The sequence below is a fragment of the Rattus rattus genome, chromosome 2 (assembly GCF_011064425.1).
Source record: "Rattus rattus isolate New Zealand chromosome 2, Rrattus_CSIRO_v1, whole genome shotgun sequence".
Taxonomy (NCBI): Eukaryota; Metazoa; Chordata; class Mammalia; order Rodentia; family Muridae; genus Rattus; species Rattus rattus.
Window position 1 is genome coordinate 166,692,107 of NC_046155.1, and position 18,078 is coordinate 166,710,184.

Here is an 18,078-nt window from a genome sequence, read left to right on the forward strand (position 1 = left end):
GGAAAGACTAAACGAAGCCTCACCATAATCCCGTTTCCAGACAAACATTGACCTCAAGCATGTAGGAGGGACCTTGGCCATATAGCTATCTAACTGGGCCCCTCAGCACCTTGGCTTCCCTGCCCGCTGTAATTGTTGACCAGAAATATTTTTGTGAGTTGAAATAACAAAACCCCAGGGTCCGCTGGGCAGTGGCGGTGCAGGCCTTTAATCCCAGTACTCCGAAGGCAAAGGCGGGCAAATCCCCAGGGGTTGGATATCAGCCTGGTCTACACAGAGAGTTCCAGGACAGCAAGGGCTACATAGACCCTGTCTCAAAACAAAACTAAATAAAATGGCAGGATTGGAGTAAGCCCCTAAGGGTGCCTTTTCTTCAGGTGAGAAGAGGGAAGGACCCAGGAGTGCCTGCAGCAGTGAGGGGAAGGATCCTGACATGAGAAGGGCAGGTGGAAATGGCTTCCCACCAGCCTGGGCTTACAGGTGACAAAAGGAAGGACACAACTTCCGTAAGCTTGAGACTTCCGGAAAGGCAAGGGGAAGGGTAGGAGTCTGGTGTCCTGTGTACAGAGACAAGGCCGTGTCCTCTCCCACCCACCATTCTCCCACTCCGAGACAGCACAGTCGGACATTCCTCATCTCCCGGGTACAGAAGCCCTGCTGCCCCGGGGCTACTAGCTACACCCTAGGGAGGCCAAGGCAGAGGTTCTACACCAATCCCCTGTGCCCTGCCGAGGGGAGGGTTAAAGATAAGAGTTGACATTACTGAACACTGCCTGTTCAGGGCAAGCAGGTTCTGCAAAGACATTTGGGTTCATTTCTGATAAGAAATTTGGGTTTTGGGGTTGGGGATTTAGCTCAGTGGTAGAGCACTTGCCTAGCAAGCGCAAGGCCCTGGGTTCGGTCCCCAGCTCCAAAAAAAAGAAAAGGAAAAAAAAAATTTGGGTTTTTAACACTTTATTATTTGGGGACTGACATGGAGCCCAGCACTCTACCACTGAGCCACACCCCAGCCCCTCACTGGGGGATTCTAGGCAGTGGCTCTACCACTGAGCCACACCCCAGCCCCTCCCTGGGGGATCCTAGACAGGGGCTCTGCCACTGAGCCACACCCCCAGCCCCTCACTGGGGGATTCTAGGCAGGGGCTCTACCACTGAGCCACGCCCCCAGCCCCCTCACTGGATTCTGGGAAAGTGCTCTACCTACCACTGAGCCTTAAGATCCGTCACTTAGTATGTACATGTGCTTTGTGTACATGTGCTTTGTGCGTGCATGTGCTTTCTGTGTGCGTGTATGTAGACACTGGAGCACAAGGAAGTCAGAGTGTGCTTTGTACTTGTGTGCATGTGTGCATGTATGTAGACACACATTGGTCCTTTTTACCACAAGACAAGAGCTCTTTCCCTTTTTAAAGACTTGTTAGTTCTGTGTATCTGTGTGCCAGCAAAGGCCATGAGGCCTTTCATTTCTAGAAACAGGAGGTCTAGAGATGGCTGTGAGTTGACCTTGTGGGCACTGAGAGTTGAATCTGGGCCTCTGGAAGTGTTAGTGCTCTTAACTGCTGAGCCATCTCTCTGGTCCAGACAAATCTTGTTTGCTCTGTGTGTGTGCTGGACTGGCTGGTCTCTGAGAACCTGTATTCTCTCTCTGCCTCCCATCTCACCTCAGGACACTGAGATTACAGACATGTGCTGTCTCAGCCAGCTCTACAGAGCGGTCAGTTGTGTGGCTTTTTGTTTTGTTTTGAGACAAAGTCTTATATATCCCTGGCTGGTCTCAGTCAAACTCCAGATGACCACTCGCCTCTGTCTCCTGAGTGCTGGCGTCAGACACACACTGCCACACAGGCTGGTTTGTTTTCTTAAACATAGATCTTTCTTTTTTTTTTTAAGAGTTTTCAAAACCTACTTTAATAAGGGTTCTCAAATGCATCATAGATTTTCTTTAAAGTAGATTTGTGTCTGTGAGTGTATGCCATGGACTCCTGTGCAGGTCAGGAGAGGATGTCAGATCGCCAGATCCATGCAGTTGTGAGCCACCTGGTGCGAGTTCAGGGAAACTCAACTCGGGTCTTCAGAGCGCATGCTCCTAACCACTGAGCCATCTCTACAGCCCCTCAAGCCATCTTTTCTCTTTTAGGTTTGTGTGTGATTGTTTTGCTTGTTTTTATGTATGTATGTATGTATGTATGTGCACCATATGCACGCCCCGTGCCCATTGAGGTCAGAAAAGGATACCTGTGGATGCTGAGAGTTGAGCAAATGCTCTTATCTTAACCATTGAGCCATCTCTGGCCGCTCATCTTGATGTTTTGAGACAGGGTCTTACTGTGACCCTCCCATCGCTCCTTCCTTCCTTTTCCCAGTGCTTGGATTATGGGCCTCACAGTGTGCTAGGCGAGTGTTAACCTTCACAGGGGTAATTGAGGTGTACCTGTCCTCAACCCCTATGATCTGCTAGCACAGCACTGCCTGGTCAGAGGTAAACCAATTCACCAAACGACAGGACACACCACTCTGAGTCACTTGTCTGGGTGAGGAGCAGAGCAGACAGGGTCCCACCCTCTTGGAATTTATGTTCTGCCTGGACAGGCTTTCTCTCCTATTCTGTAAGGAGCCGTGGCCTCAACCGCCAGCACTGTTCACACAGCCCCTCCCCATCACCCATGGTGATACAGACCAAAGGTCCCCCACTCCCTCCGTACCTCTGCCTCTCCCTCTTATCTAACCCTCCCACCCCCACTTCCTCAGAGATCCTTGGGCACATCCCTGCCTTTGCACCTGTGAACCCTTGTACCCACCACAATATCTTCAGTGTTTCTCGGGGTAGCCCTGGCTGTCCCAGAACTTGTTCCGTACACCAGACTGGCCTCAAACTCTGCCTGCCTTTGCCTCTGGAGCCTGGGTCATCAGGCCTGGTCCACTTCTAACTTTAAAGTTTTTATTTTACTGAGGATTTAACCTAGGGCCACACATATGTTAGGCAAGTGCTCTATCACTAAGGGAAAGCCCTCCTCTAGCACCCCTTTTGTTCCTTTGGGACAGGGTCTTGCTAAGGTGTACAGACTGGCCTTGTTTGTTTGTAGAGTCTTGAAATTACAAAACAATACAGCATGCTGGCACGGTGACATACCTGTGTGGCTTGCACTTACACAGCAAGCCTGAAGCCAACCTGGACTATCGGAGACCCAGCCTGCCTCAAAACCACAAGCAAACATCTGCAATGAGGTTTTCACTTTAACAATCCAACCTCTATTAAAATATATATATATAGCTAGGCAGTGGCGGTGGACACCTGCAATCCCAGCACCTGGCTCTCCGAGTTTGAGGACAGCCTTGTCTACAGACACAGTTCCAGGACAGGCAGGGCTACACAGAGTAACCTTGTCTCAAACAACAATCCAAGCCCTCTCCAACATACCACACAATTAACGTTTCCTCCACCCCACTGTTTTTCTCCTTGCCTTTACTCCTTTGGTTGGTGGAGTGGGTGTTGGGTTTTGGATACAGAGTTCACTGTTACTGAAGACAGTGCTTTGCTGTAGATTGACTTATAGGCCAGTTAGGTCCACATGAGACTCTGTCTCAAAGAAAGAGGGTGGTGGGTACTAGAAATATGACTCAGAGATGAAGAGCACTGGCGGCTCTTCCAAAGGACCTGGGTTTGGTTCCCAGAGCCTACATGGTGGCTCACAACTCTAACTCCAGCTCCAGGGACCCTACACTCTTCTGGCTTCTGCAGGCGGCAGGCATGAATGCACATACAAACACAGGCAAAGCATCATCATGTGTAAGAATTAAAATTTAGGGGTTGGGGATTTAGCTCAGTGGTAGAGCGCTTGCCTAGCAAGTGCAAGGCCCTGGGTTCGGTCCCCAGCTCAGGGGGGGGGGATTAAAATTTAAAGAGCTGAGGTACTGGAAGGTGGTTAGGAGCATTCGTTGTGGTGGTGACTCAAAACCGCCTGTAACTGCAATTCCAAGGAAGGCCTCCACAGACACCAGCACACACATACATGGAAACATTCACACATACCTTTAAAGGTAAAGTTTTTCAGATAAGGGTAAGCACCAAGTGCGTGCCGCAATGACGGATGTGGAGCTTGCATGACCAGTGCAAGCATTTCTGCAAATCGCTATTAAGCAGGCATCTGTATCCGAGGTGGCTCATGTCCAGCTTGATCCTTGAAGTAGCCACCCATTCCTGCCGAGAGGTGCCCACTTTTGGAACATATAGGTGTTTTGTTTTGGATATTTGTTTCTATTATCGTTTTGTGCATGTGTGGGGGACCAAAGATAATTTGTAGTTCTCTTCTTCCAGGAGGTTCTGGGTGACTAAGACTCCGAACCCAGGGCCTTGCGCTTCCTAGGCAAGCGCTCTACCACTGAGCTAAATCCCCAACCCTTCAGCTCATTAACATGGCAGATCTTCACAATTTTCTTGAGTCTGGTATAGCCCTGACTGGCACAGACCTCACTCTGTAAGGCCAAGCTGGCCTTTAACTCAGATATCTGCCTGCCTCTGCCTCCTGAGTGTTGGATTAAAGGTGTGTGCCACCAAGCCCAACACTTGGTAATTTTGTGTAGCCCAGGCCATGATAGAACTTTCAATTCTCCTGCCTCCGTCTCCTGTTTGTGTTCCCAAAAGTCACATGGCAAAGCCATGTCCCTAATTTGAGATCCTATATTCAGACATGAAAAGCCAAGCCAACTTCGCAGGAAGCAGACCATCTCTGTCCTAGGGATCTCTCTGCCTATGTCTGGCCCCCAGCCTTGACAACTACGAGGTAAATTACTGCTTAAACACTTCTGTTGTGTTTAGCAGCCCAAATTAAGACACCTGCCCTTACCAAAACAATGCAACACTTTTCACCACCGCGCACTCCGCCAAGCACCAGCCTAGGAGTTTAACCCATCTGCCTTGCCTTCCACCATCACCCTAGGGTGCAACTTTGCTGATGTCTTTCAGCTGCTGCAGTGGCACGCTAGTCTGGCCACCAAGTCCCTCAGACACTATCTCATCTCAGGTCAGAGGAGCTGGGAAATGGACCTCGTCGCTCCCAGGGTGCACTTTAACTTTGTTCAGTGTACAGGGAAGGTGCTCTCCGAAGCAAGTGCCCCGGCAAAGGGGGCAATTGATGACTAGTCTCATTCTCCCAGAAACCTACAGTCACTTCCACCCCCCACTTCCCACTTAGGAAAGTCTGGGTGGAGCAGGGAGCGCCAGTGCAGTGAGTCAGGGCCTGAGAGCTGAGAGGGACAAAGGTCCGGAGGGTGGGGCTTCGCAGAATTCCTGAGGTGGGCAGGTCCTGCAGTCCCACCCTCTGCTCTAGGCACTGCCTAAAGCTTCCGGCCATCCGTACAAACTGGTCACCGCCATGGAGTTTGACTTGGCCGCTGGTACGCTCCCCGGGAGTGGTGGATTTGCGGTGCAAGGGGCCGGACTCAAAGCCTGGGATTCCTACAGAAGGGACGTTCCGTCGCCTACACAACTCATTTAACTCCCCTCTTCTCTGCAGCCCTGGGCCCTGGTTCTAAGAAGCCAGAGGGGGCTGGTCAAGTGGGAGAACCCAAACACTGTCCTTTAAAGGCGCCGGGCCGGCCAGAGGCAGGCGCTGCTCACAAGCCGAGGGTAAGTCACTTCACCACCAGCATCGAGTCCTGAGGGCCCAACTTCCGTTCCGAGTCCTCGGCCACACATCTGCCTTCCAGTCTGGGTTGGAAGCTGCTCGAGCGAGTCCCTGTCCTCACTGTCACACTCCCACCCCCAAACCCTCATCTAGCATGGCCCTGGCGGCTCCTCCGACTCCAGCAGCAGTAGCAGCAGCAGCAGCTCCAGCGACTCAGAGGCAGAGGGGAAGGTAAGAGGCCGTCCCTCTCCTAGCATGTTCTCTCCCACCTCAAACCCTGGCCTCGCCACGGTCAGGGTCAGTCTAGGCTCCTTGCCGGGGGTGGTGGGCGGGTCCAGTACCGCTTCCAACCGAGCCACTTCCTCTCCTACCCACTGTCCTCGGTTCTCCAGGCGCACGCCGCTGGCTGCAAGAAGCATGAACGCTCCTCAGACAAGGCCAAGAAACCCAAAGTGAAGAAGGAGAAGAAAAAGAAAGAGAAGACTCCCCATTAACTTATTAAACTTGCAGCCCTTTCCGCTCCCCGGCGCCCTCTGCCGGGCAGGGGCGGAGGCCGCGCCGAGCCCATCAGGTTTATTGTTGCGGGTGTGCAGCTGGCGACAAGAGCACCTTGGCTGGGAGGGAGAGCGCGGGCCTGGAGGGCGGGGGCCCTGGTCAAGCGAGATGAGTGTGGGAGCTGGAGGCCAGGCCGGCAGCTCACCGTACAAGGTGGAAGGTGAGCCAGTACATGAGTACCGGCTGCGCAGCCGCCACCGCCATAGTCAGGTACATGCGCAGCTGGTTCCGCGCCCCGCGCACCGGCACTCCTTCGGCCGCTGCCTGAGCCAGGATCTTGAGCCGCAGTGTCCGGATCTGGGTAGCAAGGGGAAGGGGAAGGTGGGTCAGCGTGGTGGACCGTAAGTGCACAGGTATCCTGGGATGAGTCCCTGCCCCTTTGTGGCCTCCAGTTTGTGTTCCTAGAAGGGTCTATTGAATAGCTACCTCCCCCAAGCACACAGAGCAAACCATGGTGAGCTGCAAAGGCAGAGGCCAGATGAGGCTCTCCTACCAATTGTAGATTCCGGCTGCTTCCACCTACCCAGAGACAGGGTCCCCCTTCATGCAACAGATCCTCACAGACCAGTGCCCTACCACTGAATAACACTCCCAAAACACACCAGCTCCAGAAGACAAGTTAGAAGAGCTACTTTCTTTCTGTTTTTGTTCAGATGCCTACACTTACACCCCCACCCCCACGCCCACCGGAATATCTCCTTCCACCATTTGGGTTCCAGAGATAGAACTCAAGTCGTCCAGCTTGGTAGCAAGTCCTCTTTACCTGCTTAGACACTTCACAGGCCCTGATGTTTTTGGATGTGCATGCGTGCGTGTGTACATGTACATATATTTGTTGGGGCTAGAGGACCCTTGGGGAGTGTCCACTGTATTTTCCAGATAGGGTCTCTCATTAACCAAGCGTTTACCAAGTAGGCTAGGCTGGTAGACCAATGAGCACCAGATGCCCTGTTTCCACATTCCTAGCTCTGAGACCGTAAGGGTATATCTACTCTGGGTCTTTTTTTAAAAAAATGTGGGGTCCAAGGATTGAAGTCAGGTCTTCCTTACTGACAGAGTCATCTCTCCAGCCCCCCCAACGTTACATGATGACCAGGCTTATGCTTGTGGGACACTGCCAGTGTTTGCCATCCTGTTTCCCCCTCATGCTTGCTCTAAATCCTCCCAAGAGCCCAGGTGCGGTCACCACGCATCCCACTTTACAAAAGAAACTGAGGCTTAAGTAGAAGAGGTGATTCACTCGGAGTACAGATTAGAACACCCAAACATGGCGGTCTCCATGGCCCCAGTTGGGGTTCTACTCCAGCTGGAAGGACTCAGGGACATGCTGGCAGAGAGCCCAGCAGATAGGAACAGAAGTGAGAGCGAGAGTGAGAGCCTGAGCGAGCCTGTGTACTGGGCAACCCTGGCCCCCAGCCCAGCATCCTGACAGTCTCTTGACCCACATAAGAGACTCCCTCTTCCAGGAGGCTCTCTTAGCCCCCAGATTTGAGATTTGGATGCTCCAAAAACACCCCCAAGCCTGTCCAGGAGGCCTGTAGCCTCAGCCTCACCCCGCCCCCCAAGCCCACCCCATGCCCCACTCACCATGAACACAAAGATGGACACACAGCACCAGGCAAGCACCAGGTAGTAGCCAATCTTCCCAAAGAGCAGGCCTGTGAGGACCCCGCCAATCATCCTGAGGGGGCAGAGGAATCAGTGTGGAGAAGAGGCCAAGTCTGGGACTGGCAGGCAAGGGCAGGAGCACTCACCCCACATATTTGTAACCCAAGAAGGCCACAAGGTCAATGGTGGTAAGGTCGGTGTTGACAGTGACCAGGTAAAGACTGAGCAGAATGGCTACGACTTCCAGAGTCAGCCAAGCCAGTGCCGAGCTCGCCTGCAGTCCCAGGAGGTCTGGCGAGAACCTGCCAGAAGAGACACCCCTGAGCGTCAGCCGAAGCAGCCCTGTGTTGACAGCACAGGAGATGGAACAGAGAGCACCAATGATCTGGGTCTCTCCCTAGACAGTGACACTCAAGTCAGGTCTTAGATGGGGACCTCAGCGGTGTGAGGGGGTCAGGAAGGTTCCTCCCTAAAGAAAGGACAGCTGGGCTGAAGACAAAGTCAGGGACTGGTGGGGAAGGGCCCTGAGGCAGCAGCAGCAGGGCCAGGTAAGCTGCTTGACTTTCGAGCCATTGACGGCTTACAGGATGGGGAGGAGGCCAGGCCCACTCTTAGAGCTTTTGTTTTAGCTGCTGCTATGCAGACATTATAAGGGGTGAAGGTGGGAAGCAGCTTATTTAGGGAACTGTGGACATAAAGGGTAGATTTGTGGGTGGAGGCCAAGAAGAAGGAAGGCTGGATTTAGAAGGTGGCCCAGCACAAATGGGTTTGATGGGTAAAAGGTATCACTGAAATGACTGGCCACAAGGTGGGGCTGTCGCAGGAGAGAGCTGAGGCCTCTCAGATGGCTCTTGGCCTCCTATCCCCAGGTCTTGCCCTGGTCCAGGATTCTTACCTGTCCTGGGTCCCCAGTGCAAGGCCGGCCACCAAGATGTAGGTTATGAAAGCCATGGCTGTGGAAGGTAGACACAGACACTCATCAGAGGGAGGAAGCCCTTCTTGGGCACCAGGCACCCAAATACCTGTCCCAGATGTACCCGGGCACTGGTGGGAGGGGACAACCTGGAATGTAGAGGTCTGGAGCATTGATGTCAAAGCGGGGCGCCACGGGGGTGTCCTGTTGGTACTGGACCTCCCAGTCCTGTGGAGAGAGTTGGGGCAGTGGCAGCACCCTGGGTGGGGGTTGGGGGGTCCTTCCACCCTGCTTCCAGGCAGGTGAGGAGCGGGTGCTACTCACCTGGTGAAGGTAGGGAAAGACGAGCAGTCCGAGCTTCTTGCCCACGTACACGGTGTCCACGGCGAAGTAATACTTGAGCTTGCTGACAGGGATGAAGCGGTCGATCTGGAGAGGCAGAACTCAAACCTAAGGCCCTGTGGCCCCACCAACACTGCTCCCAGCTTACAGCCCACCATGCCAGCCCACTCACATTCTTATCTACCAGCTCCTTGCCCTGAGCGGCCAGGCTGCTCCCGTAGGCCATCGCCATGTTGGACATAGGAGCAGCCAGGAAGGCTGCCTCCGATGAAGAGGTGGGGTAACCCAGACTACCAGGTGATGGCTGGCCTCCATAGCCCCGGCTCGGGGCTGAACTCGTGTCGTCAAAAAACTGGTGGGGATCAGCCATGCCCGGTTGGGACACTGGGACCCTCCGCTTTGAGGCTGCAGAGAGAAAGGGAGGGGGTTCATTAATTCTGCTCAGGTTCCATCACTCTCTCCTGCCACAGCTGGGGCAAGGGTCACCAAAATAGCCCCTGCTGTGACGTCTACCACCCATCCATCAGCCAACTATCCCTACGTCCATCATCCATCTGTCCATCTATCTTGCCATCAACAATTCACCCACTCATCTATTTACCCATTATCCACTCATCTATTTACCCATCATCCATCCATCCATTTACCCATCATCCATCCATCCATCCATTTACCCATCATCCATCCATCCATCCATTTACCCATCATCCATCCATCCATCCATTTACCCATCATCCATCCATCCATCCATCCATTTACCCATCATCCATCCATCCATCCATTTACCCATCATCCATCCATCCATCCATTTACCCATCATCCATCCATCCATTTACCCATCATCCATCCATCCATTTACCCATCATCCATCCATCCATTTACCCATCATCCATCCATCCATCCATTTACCCATCATCCATCCATCCATCCATTTACCCATCATCCATCCATCCATCCATCCATTTACCCATCATCCATCCATCCATCCATCCATTTACCCATCATCCATCCATCCATTTACCCATCATCCATCCATCCATCCATTTACCCATCATCCATCCATCCATCCATCCATTTACCCATCATCCATCCATCCATCCATTTACCCATCATCCATCCATCCATCCATTTACCCATCATCCATCCATCCATCCATTTACCCATCATCCATCCATCCATTTACCCATCATCCATCCATCCATCTACCCATCATCCATCCATCCATTTACCCATCATCCATCCATCCATTTACCCATCATCCACTCATCTATTTACTCATCATCCATTCATTCGTCTACTTACCCATTATCCATCCATTTACCCATCATCTACTCATCTATTTACCCATCATCCATTCATTCGTCTACTTATCCATTATCCATCCATTTATCCATCATCCATTCATCTACTTATCCATCATCCATCATCTATTTATCCATCATTCACCCACTCATTCATCTACTTACCCATCACCCATTTATCTATTGACCCCCCATCCATCCTTTACTTACCCATCTGTCACCCACCCACCATTCACCCCCTCCCTCTCCATCTATACAAATGACAATGCTGACAGCCCCTTCATCTTGGGGTCTCTGCATAAATCCTGTACCAACCATGACAAACAGAGCTTCTGCTCCTACCCCTTCCTGACTTGACTCCCCTGAGTCTCCACCAGCCGGCCCCTCAGTGTCCCTGACACGCACATACTCAGCTCGGGGCTCGGTACCGGCCATACCTCAGCCTGCAATGCTCTCCCCCAACTCTCGTGGCTCCCTGCTCTCTGCCCCAAGCTCTTGACACATACAGTGTTCTCTTGGAAACCCCCACCAATCCCTCTTCTACTGATGTCTACAGCAACTGAGCATCCACTGGCAGACGAGCTGTTTCTTTTCTCTTGTTCACTGTAGGGTCCCCAGGGCGGGAATGGCCTCTTGTTCCCAGAACAAGCTTCGAGTGGGTGCTCGCCCTATGGGACAGATATGGGAAACAACCCAGCCAGCTCCCTGGCTAGTATGGAGCACCAACCCCACCCTGTGTGTACAACACAACTGTTAAGTTCATTTACTCACAGCCAGCCCGATTCAACTGATGCTATTACCATCTTTAAATTATCAATAAAATGCTCCAAGTCAGACTTAAGCACAGGGTTAAGGGTCAGGAAGAAAAAGACCCTCCGAGAGCATGGGTGAGAGCTTCTCTAAGCGTCACAAAAGGTGACATGTACCAGATGACCATGGGCTTCTCAAGGCATTGCTATTGCCCACATTTCATAGAGAGGACCAAGACCAAGGACCCTGAGGTTCAGCACCACAAGACCACGCTCTCCTCAAGGGCTGGCCCAGCCAGGCACAGTGCTGCATGCCTTTCATTCTAGTGTGGGAGGCAGAGGCAGGAAGATCTCTGCCCCAGGCCAACCTGGTCTACATAGCAAGTTCCAGGAGAGCCAGGAGGAATGCATACAGTTTGCCAGGACATCTCAAAAACCAAACAAAACTCTCTCCCAAAAAACAAAGCAAAACCAACAATGAGGTGGAAGGCCTGGGAGAAGGGCTGAGCTGTGCTGAGTGCTTCAGCTCTTCTGAAGGACTCAGGTTTAATTCCCAGCACCCGTGACCGCCAAGGAACTGGTCAAATCCAGGGAGTTTGATACCCACTTCCGGCCTCTACTGGTACACGCAGACACACAAATAAAAAATTAATCTTTAGGACAATAACAAAAACAACCCCAAACCCAAGGTAGCTAGTGCCTGAGGAATGAAATCTAAGGTTGACCTCGAGCATCCACATACAGGGACCAGGGTTCAATTCCCCTGCACGGCATAAAACAAAACCAAAACCCCAAAGTTATTTGTAAGAGTTCCATCTGACTTCATGGGGGGAACACGGGAAGTCGAGGCGGTTGAGTGGGCCAGGCTAGAGACCCTGGCGGACAGGGCTGGGGCGGGGATTTGGAAGGTAGCCATTTAAGTACTGAGCTGGGGGGCGGGGCGTGCTGAATCTGTGCGGAACTGGGCTGAGGAGAGGAAGCGAGAAGAGTCCCTTATCTTCTCAAACCGATCTAAGCAGGGGTGGGAGGTGGTGTCTGCAGAGACAGGGTAGCCCAGGGTCCCAGATACTTGAGCACTGGGAGGAGCAGTCAGACCGTGAGTGAAGGTGCTGTGACACCCACACACTGCCAGGGCAGCTGGGCACAGTGGCTTACATCTGCAATCCCAGCACAGGAGGCCGAGACCAGAGGATTACCTGAACATGTGCCACTTTGGTTTTAATATTTATTTATTTATTATGTATAGTGTTCTGCCTGCATGTATGCCTGCAGGCCAGAAGAGGGCATCAGGTCTCGTTACAGATGATTGTGAGCCACCATGTGGTTGCTAGGATTTGAACTCAGGACCTCTGGAAGAGCAGTCAGTGCTCTTAACCACTGGGCCATCTCTCCAGCCCGCCACTTTGGCTTTAAAGACATTTTATTTATATGTTGTTGAGTTTTGCCTGCTGCTGAGAGCCACCCTATGAGTGCTAGGGGCGGAGCCTGGTCCTCTGGCTGAACGAGTGTTCTTAACCGGTGAGCCAATGTCTCCAGGGTCACCTGTATGTGTTTGTGTGTGCGCACAGGGCCCAGGTGTGTACAGAGGCCAACAACAGCTGTTTCTCAATCCCTCCCCACCTCACATTTTGAGGCAAGATCTCTCACTGAACCTGTAGCTTGCTGGTCTGGCTGCCCCGGCCAGATGACAAGCCCTTGGAATCCTGTCTTGGCCTCTGAAGGTCACAGCAGGGACTACCGTGCTTGGCTATTTACGTAGGTGCAAACTCAGGTTCTTCCACTTGAGCAAGGTGCACTTGGCTTGACTAAGTCATTTCCCCACCCCCTCCCACACCTTTTCTGAAACAGGCTCTCATTATATAGCTGGCTCAGGTTGGTCTTGAACTCAGGACCCTTCTGCCTCCATCTTCCATGTATCTACGACAACAGGCCTCTCTCTCTGGCCTAGCTTGTTCCACTCCTATGAGCATTTGCTCCTCAACCCAGGTGGTGCCAACCTCCAGCCCTGCTCCCGAGATGCCACAAAACCACCGATTCACCTCACATGTCTCGCCCAGAAGCGTCTGGCTGGTGCGTCTGTCAGTAAGGCCCTGTTGACAGTAGACATAGCAGCAGATAAGATGACCAGGGCTCCTGCCTTCCCTGACATCTCTGCGTTGGATCCTTTCCAGCTCTCAGAAACGGGTGACCTGATTTTCCACTCTTGCCCTCCTCCCACAGAGTGTAATCTCACAGCCACGGTGCCTTTGGCTCCATCTCTGACCGCTCCCAAGGCCTTCGGAGTCCCAGGTGTGCTGCCCCCAACAGCACTCCCACCAGCTGCCTCTAGGCCTCACCTTCCCGCCCTCCTGCTCCCCTCTGACATCCTGCCAACCGTCCCTTAGCTTCTCACAGTGCCTCTCACCTTCCCTTCTGCCCCTGCCTACTGGATTTAAGCGTCTTGCCTGTTCTCACCTATTTTTCTTTTTCCTTCTGTTTTTTTGAGTCGGGGCTTTGTTATGTAGCTCAGGCTGGCCTCGAACTCACGATTTTCTGCAGTGCGGGCCTTTTAGGTGTGTGGCACCACCACACCAGGTTCCTTGCCTATTCTTAGCCCCATTGAAGGAAGTCTCCAGTGGGTAGCCAGAGATGCTATGTTTTAAAGGTACTGAGCACTGGCCAGGGCCTTGTGCGTGTTAGTCAGGGATTTAACACTTAGCTGCACCTCCAACCCTTTTATTTTACAGACAGGGTCTTGCTGAGGTGCGGTGGTGCATGTCTTTTATCCCAACATTAAGGAGGCAGAGTCAGGAGGATCTCTATAGGTTTGAGAGCAACCTGGTCTACATAGTGAGCTCCGGGACAGCCTGGGCTACATAGTGAGCTCCAGGATAGCCTGGGCTACATAGTAGAAACCTGTCTCAAAAGAAAAACAAACAAAGCCAAAACCAGGGTCTTGCTAAGTTCCCCAGGTACGGCTGACTTAGAAGGAACGACATAAGCCGCTTTGAACTTGAGATCCTACCTTTCCTTCCCATGGGGCTGGGATTACAGTCTTTGCTTTGTGACCCTCTGATATATTTATCTTTTTGGCTTTTAAAAAGAAAAAAAAAAAAGGCAAGTCCTCACTATGTAGCTCTTGCTGTCCTAGGACTCACTCTGTAGCTTGGGCTGGCTTTGAACTCATGGGTAATCCTCCTGCCTCTGCCTTACCAGTGCTTGAACTACAAATGCCTTACTTGCCTTACAGGCCTATCGCCAGTAAGATCCCTTTAATGAACGTCAACCTTTTCATCCTCTGCCCAAGATCAAGGACCACCATGCAGAGAATCAAATTCTAACACCTCCTCAGCCCTGTGTGACCTGCCGTCAGCCCAGTCAGTGGCTCTGGGCCCAGCCCCAAGGCCTCCTCTTCTCCTTCACACACAGTGCTTTTATCCTCAATCCCCCAGGAGGAGTCACACTCGGGACTCTGCTCAAACGTTTTTCCCTCGCTCTCCCTTTTCATAACGCCCAGGTTCCTGAATTCCCTCCTCAGCTTCAACCCAACTGTGGATCTTGTTGGCCCAGGCCTCCACTGCCACCCTCTCCAGGAGTCCCCTACGGTTCATCATTAAGCATGCCCTCTTCGAGGACGCAAGGAGACCTCCAGCCCGAACAACTGAGTTCAACACCTCCATCCCAGACCCAACCCATCTGCCCAGCACCCTATTAAGAAGAACTAATTCATCTTAGGAGTGTGTGTGTGTGTGTGTGTGTGTGTGTGTGTGTGTGTGTTAGACAATCATTCTCTGTTCCACCATAGATCAATGTCATGTTGTCAGGCTTTGTGGCAGGTGCCCTTACTGGAGCCATCTCTGGGAATCCACCCCTGACTTCTCCCACCACTTTCTTTATAGTTTTTTGTTTTTTGTTTTTTTTTCCCCCGGAGCTGGGGACCGAACCCAGGGCCTTGTGTTTGCTAGGCAAGCGTTCTACCACTGAGCTAAATCCCCAACCCCCAAAAAGTTACAGCCTTTTTTTACTATTTTTTTTTTCTTTTTTTTTTTTTCAGGGCTGGGGATCAACCCAGGACCTTGCGCTTCCCTAGGCAAGCGCTCTACCACTGAGCCAAATCCCCAACCCTCACCACTTTCTTTAAACACAGATTGCCCCAGACAGGCCTCAAACCCATAACCCTCTTCCCTCCAACTCCCAAGTGTGCACTGACCCCTCACTCCCCCACACAGCAGTCCCATTGCTCTGTACTGGACGTTCTATGACAGGAATAAATGCTGGCTGGCTACACATCACAGGCCGGCCAGATGCTAAGGAGCGAGGGGGTAAATGGAACCTCCTCAAACCCTACTCACAATCCGGATCCCACCCTCACCCCTCTTTCTCTCTGGTTCTTACTACTCCCCAACTACTGTTGTTGACCGACGCGTTTCCTTCCTCCTGAACTCTATCTTTTCCCTCTATCTTCCTCCTGAACTCTAGCTGTAAGAAAGCAACAACTACAGGGCTTTGGTGGTACTAGTGTGTACCCGAATTCTAGCCCAAGGCCTGAGACAAGATTCACTGGAGTAATGGTATGTTAGATGAATAAATGAAACGAACAGGACATAGAAATATATATACAGAGACCAGGAGGAATTCAAATTCACATCTGGGAAAAGAGGTTAACAGAGCTGGAAAAAGGAGGTTAACAGGACAATAAGTACTGGTTGCGATTGTAAATGGGTTGTAAATATGGTCCTGTCCGCACAGGGAGTGCCCAGGGGCCGTACTACGGAGCGTGGGTGACAGCTCGTGGGCACTGGAGAGCCTTGGAAAGGTGGGGTAGCACAGGAGGTCAAATCGCTGACTGCAAATGAATGGAAGTAGCGTTTCTCTGAACATCACACTTAAATCTTCCTCCAACTTGCTTTCTTTTAAAGGAATTTTCTAAAGAACATACCCGCGATGCGCCCCCTACCCGGACGTGGCATCCCTGCGCTGTGCACACCTAGAAACTCCAGGTCCGGGATCTCGTGACCTCCGTCTGACCTGGAGTGACCTCGCCAACCGTCGCGACGGCCCCGCCACACCCTCGCCCGCCCGATCTCCTCAGCTGGCCACGTACGCCACTTACGCAGCCGGGGCGTCCCCGCCGGCGCCGCCAAACCTGTCGCGTGCATGCTTAGAAGCCACCACCGCGAACGCCACAGCCGCAGTTCGGAATGGGCCCGCCCGGTTTCCGTAGCCACACCCCAATGGTACCGAGCGACCCAATAGATTTCACGATGGCGCGAGTGAGCCACGCCCCCCGGGGGGGCAAACTGGTTGAGTGGGCGGTGGCTTACATAAGAGGCGGGAACTGGGGCCCATGACGTAAAGGGAGAGGCCGGACCTTAGCGGCAGCGGGGCGGAGCCTGGTAGGAGCCTAGGAGGAGAAGGCTTCAGGCAGGAAGGAAAACGTTCCTAGTGTTGAGCGCGGAAGTCGACGGGAAATGTAGTTCGGTAGAGGCAGGCACTCGATTTAGTTAGCTGAGAACACAGGAAGGCTGAAGAAGGGTGAAAGGCGGGAGAATGATGGGTTATCACAGTTATGCCCGCTCATCTATCCTTTTTACACAAAAGTAGCACTCACTTTTTTTTTTCTGGTTTTTCGACACAGGGTTTCTCTGTGTAACCTTAGCTGACCTGGATCTCACGCTGTAGACCAGGCTGGCCTCGAACTCACAGAGATATGTCTGACTGAGGATTAAAGGAACGTGGCACCAGCATCCATTTAGGCTGATAAACGAAGTACAGCTTAGTGGATCACTTCTGAATTCCCAATACTAAGGAGGCTGAAAAAAAAAAAAAAAAAAAAAAAAAAAAAACAAACAAACAAAAAAAAAAGGAGGCTGAAATAGAAAGTCACGGGTTCAAAGGCAGTCTATGCTTTGAACATAGTGAGCTCTAGTTTCAAAAAAAGAAAAAAAGAGAAAAAAGAAAGAAAGAAAGAAAGGAAAAGAAGGGGAAAGAAAAGAAAAAGAGGCCCTCAGCATATTAGGTCAGAAGAACCAGTATCTTGGGTTGGGGATTTAGCTCAGTGGTAGAGTGCTTGCCTAGCAAGCGCAAGGCCCTGGGTTCGGTCCCCAGCTCCGGGAAAAAAAAAAAAAAAAAAAAAAAAAATGGAAAAAAAAAAAAAAAAAAAAAAGAAGAGCCGGTGTCTTTCTTTGAAGGTACCTTTAGGCAACTTCTCAGAAGTTCATAAAATTTTTCTCACACGGCTATTTTCCCTCAAAACTTTTGTCTGCCACAGGTACTGCACACAGCTCCCACAGTTGAATGCACACAAGTGCACCTCGAGCATAGAACCCTGAAAACCGACTTCCTCCTTTGTTTCACTCAGGGTCTCTTTTCTCTCTTCCTTAATCCGCCCCCACTTGATATGAGAAAAGGTCTCACACAGTCCAGGTTGACTTCAAACTCCTGATCTTCCTGCTTCTACCTTCCAAATCCAGCAATTACAGTCGTGTGCCACCACGACCCATGGTTAGCCCTTTCTGTCCTTCTTTTTTTCACTTATCGGAGGCAAAGAAAAATCTGTCCTTCTTTTTTTCACTTATCGGAGGCAAAGAAAAATGGTCGGAAATTCCTCTGGGAAGTGATAGCACTCCAGAAGGAGGTGGTGAGCAAGTGACCCTATCATGTGGCTTCCCTTTCCTCGTCTGAATTTGGCTTCTCAGGGAGAAGACCTGCATCCGATGTAGTCCTTTGTTGAGACACATCATTTTGCCTCTGTGTTAGCGTCCGACTCCTGGGCCCTACCTCCATTTCTCAACCTCAGTCTTCGTCTTCAATCCATCATCTATGACCTTTTTAAAATTAGTAAGGCAGGGCTGGCGAGATGGCTCAGTGGTTAGAGCACTGACTTCTCTTCCAGAGGTCCTGAGTTCAATTCCCAACGATCACATGGTGGCTCAAAACCTTCTGTAATGAGATCTGATGCCCTCTTCTGGTGTGTCCGGAGACAGCTACAGTGTACTTATAAGTAA

General features: G+C 51.6%; 2 protein-coding genes across 4 annotated transcripts; one reads left to right on the plus strand and one right to left on the minus strand.

The window, feature by feature from the left end:
• Positions 1-5,386: 5,386 nt before the first annotated feature.
• C2H19orf33 (chromosome 2 C19orf33 homolog) lies at positions 5,387-6,191 on the plus strand (the record flags this gene model as incomplete). Its single annotated transcript, XM_032895177.1, has 3 exons — positions 5,387-5,626; positions 5,778-5,855; positions 6,017-6,191. Coding segments are annotated over 3 exons (420 nt in total), but the record flags the coding sequence as incomplete, so codon positions are not given.
• On the minus strand, positions 6,115-16,294 carry Yif1b (Yip1 interacting factor homolog B, membrane trafficking protein). 3 transcript variants are annotated; one of them, XM_032894011.1, is made up of 8 exons: positions 16,185-16,294; positions 9,215-9,447; positions 9,025-9,129; positions 8,850-8,928; positions 8,683-8,740; positions 7,934-8,089; positions 7,767-7,860; positions 6,115-6,476 (listed from the first exon to the last, which is right to left on the minus strand). In XM_032894011.1, the coding sequence occupies exons 1-8, from the start codon at positions 16,228-16,230 to the stop codon at positions 6,321-6,323; spliced, it is 927 nt and encodes a 308-aa protein (XP_032749902.1). In that variant the 5' UTR covers positions 16,231-16,294; the 3' UTR covers positions 6,115-6,320. The 3 variants fall into 3 exon arrangements, with proteins under 3 accessions (XP_032749902.1, XP_032749901.1, XP_032749903.1); XM_032894010.1 differs by having other exon boundaries at positions 16,176-16,284; XM_032894012.1 differs by lacking the exon at positions 16,185-16,294 and adding an exon at positions 16,011-16,138.
• Between the last annotated feature and the right edge of the window lie 1,784 nt (positions 16,295-18,078).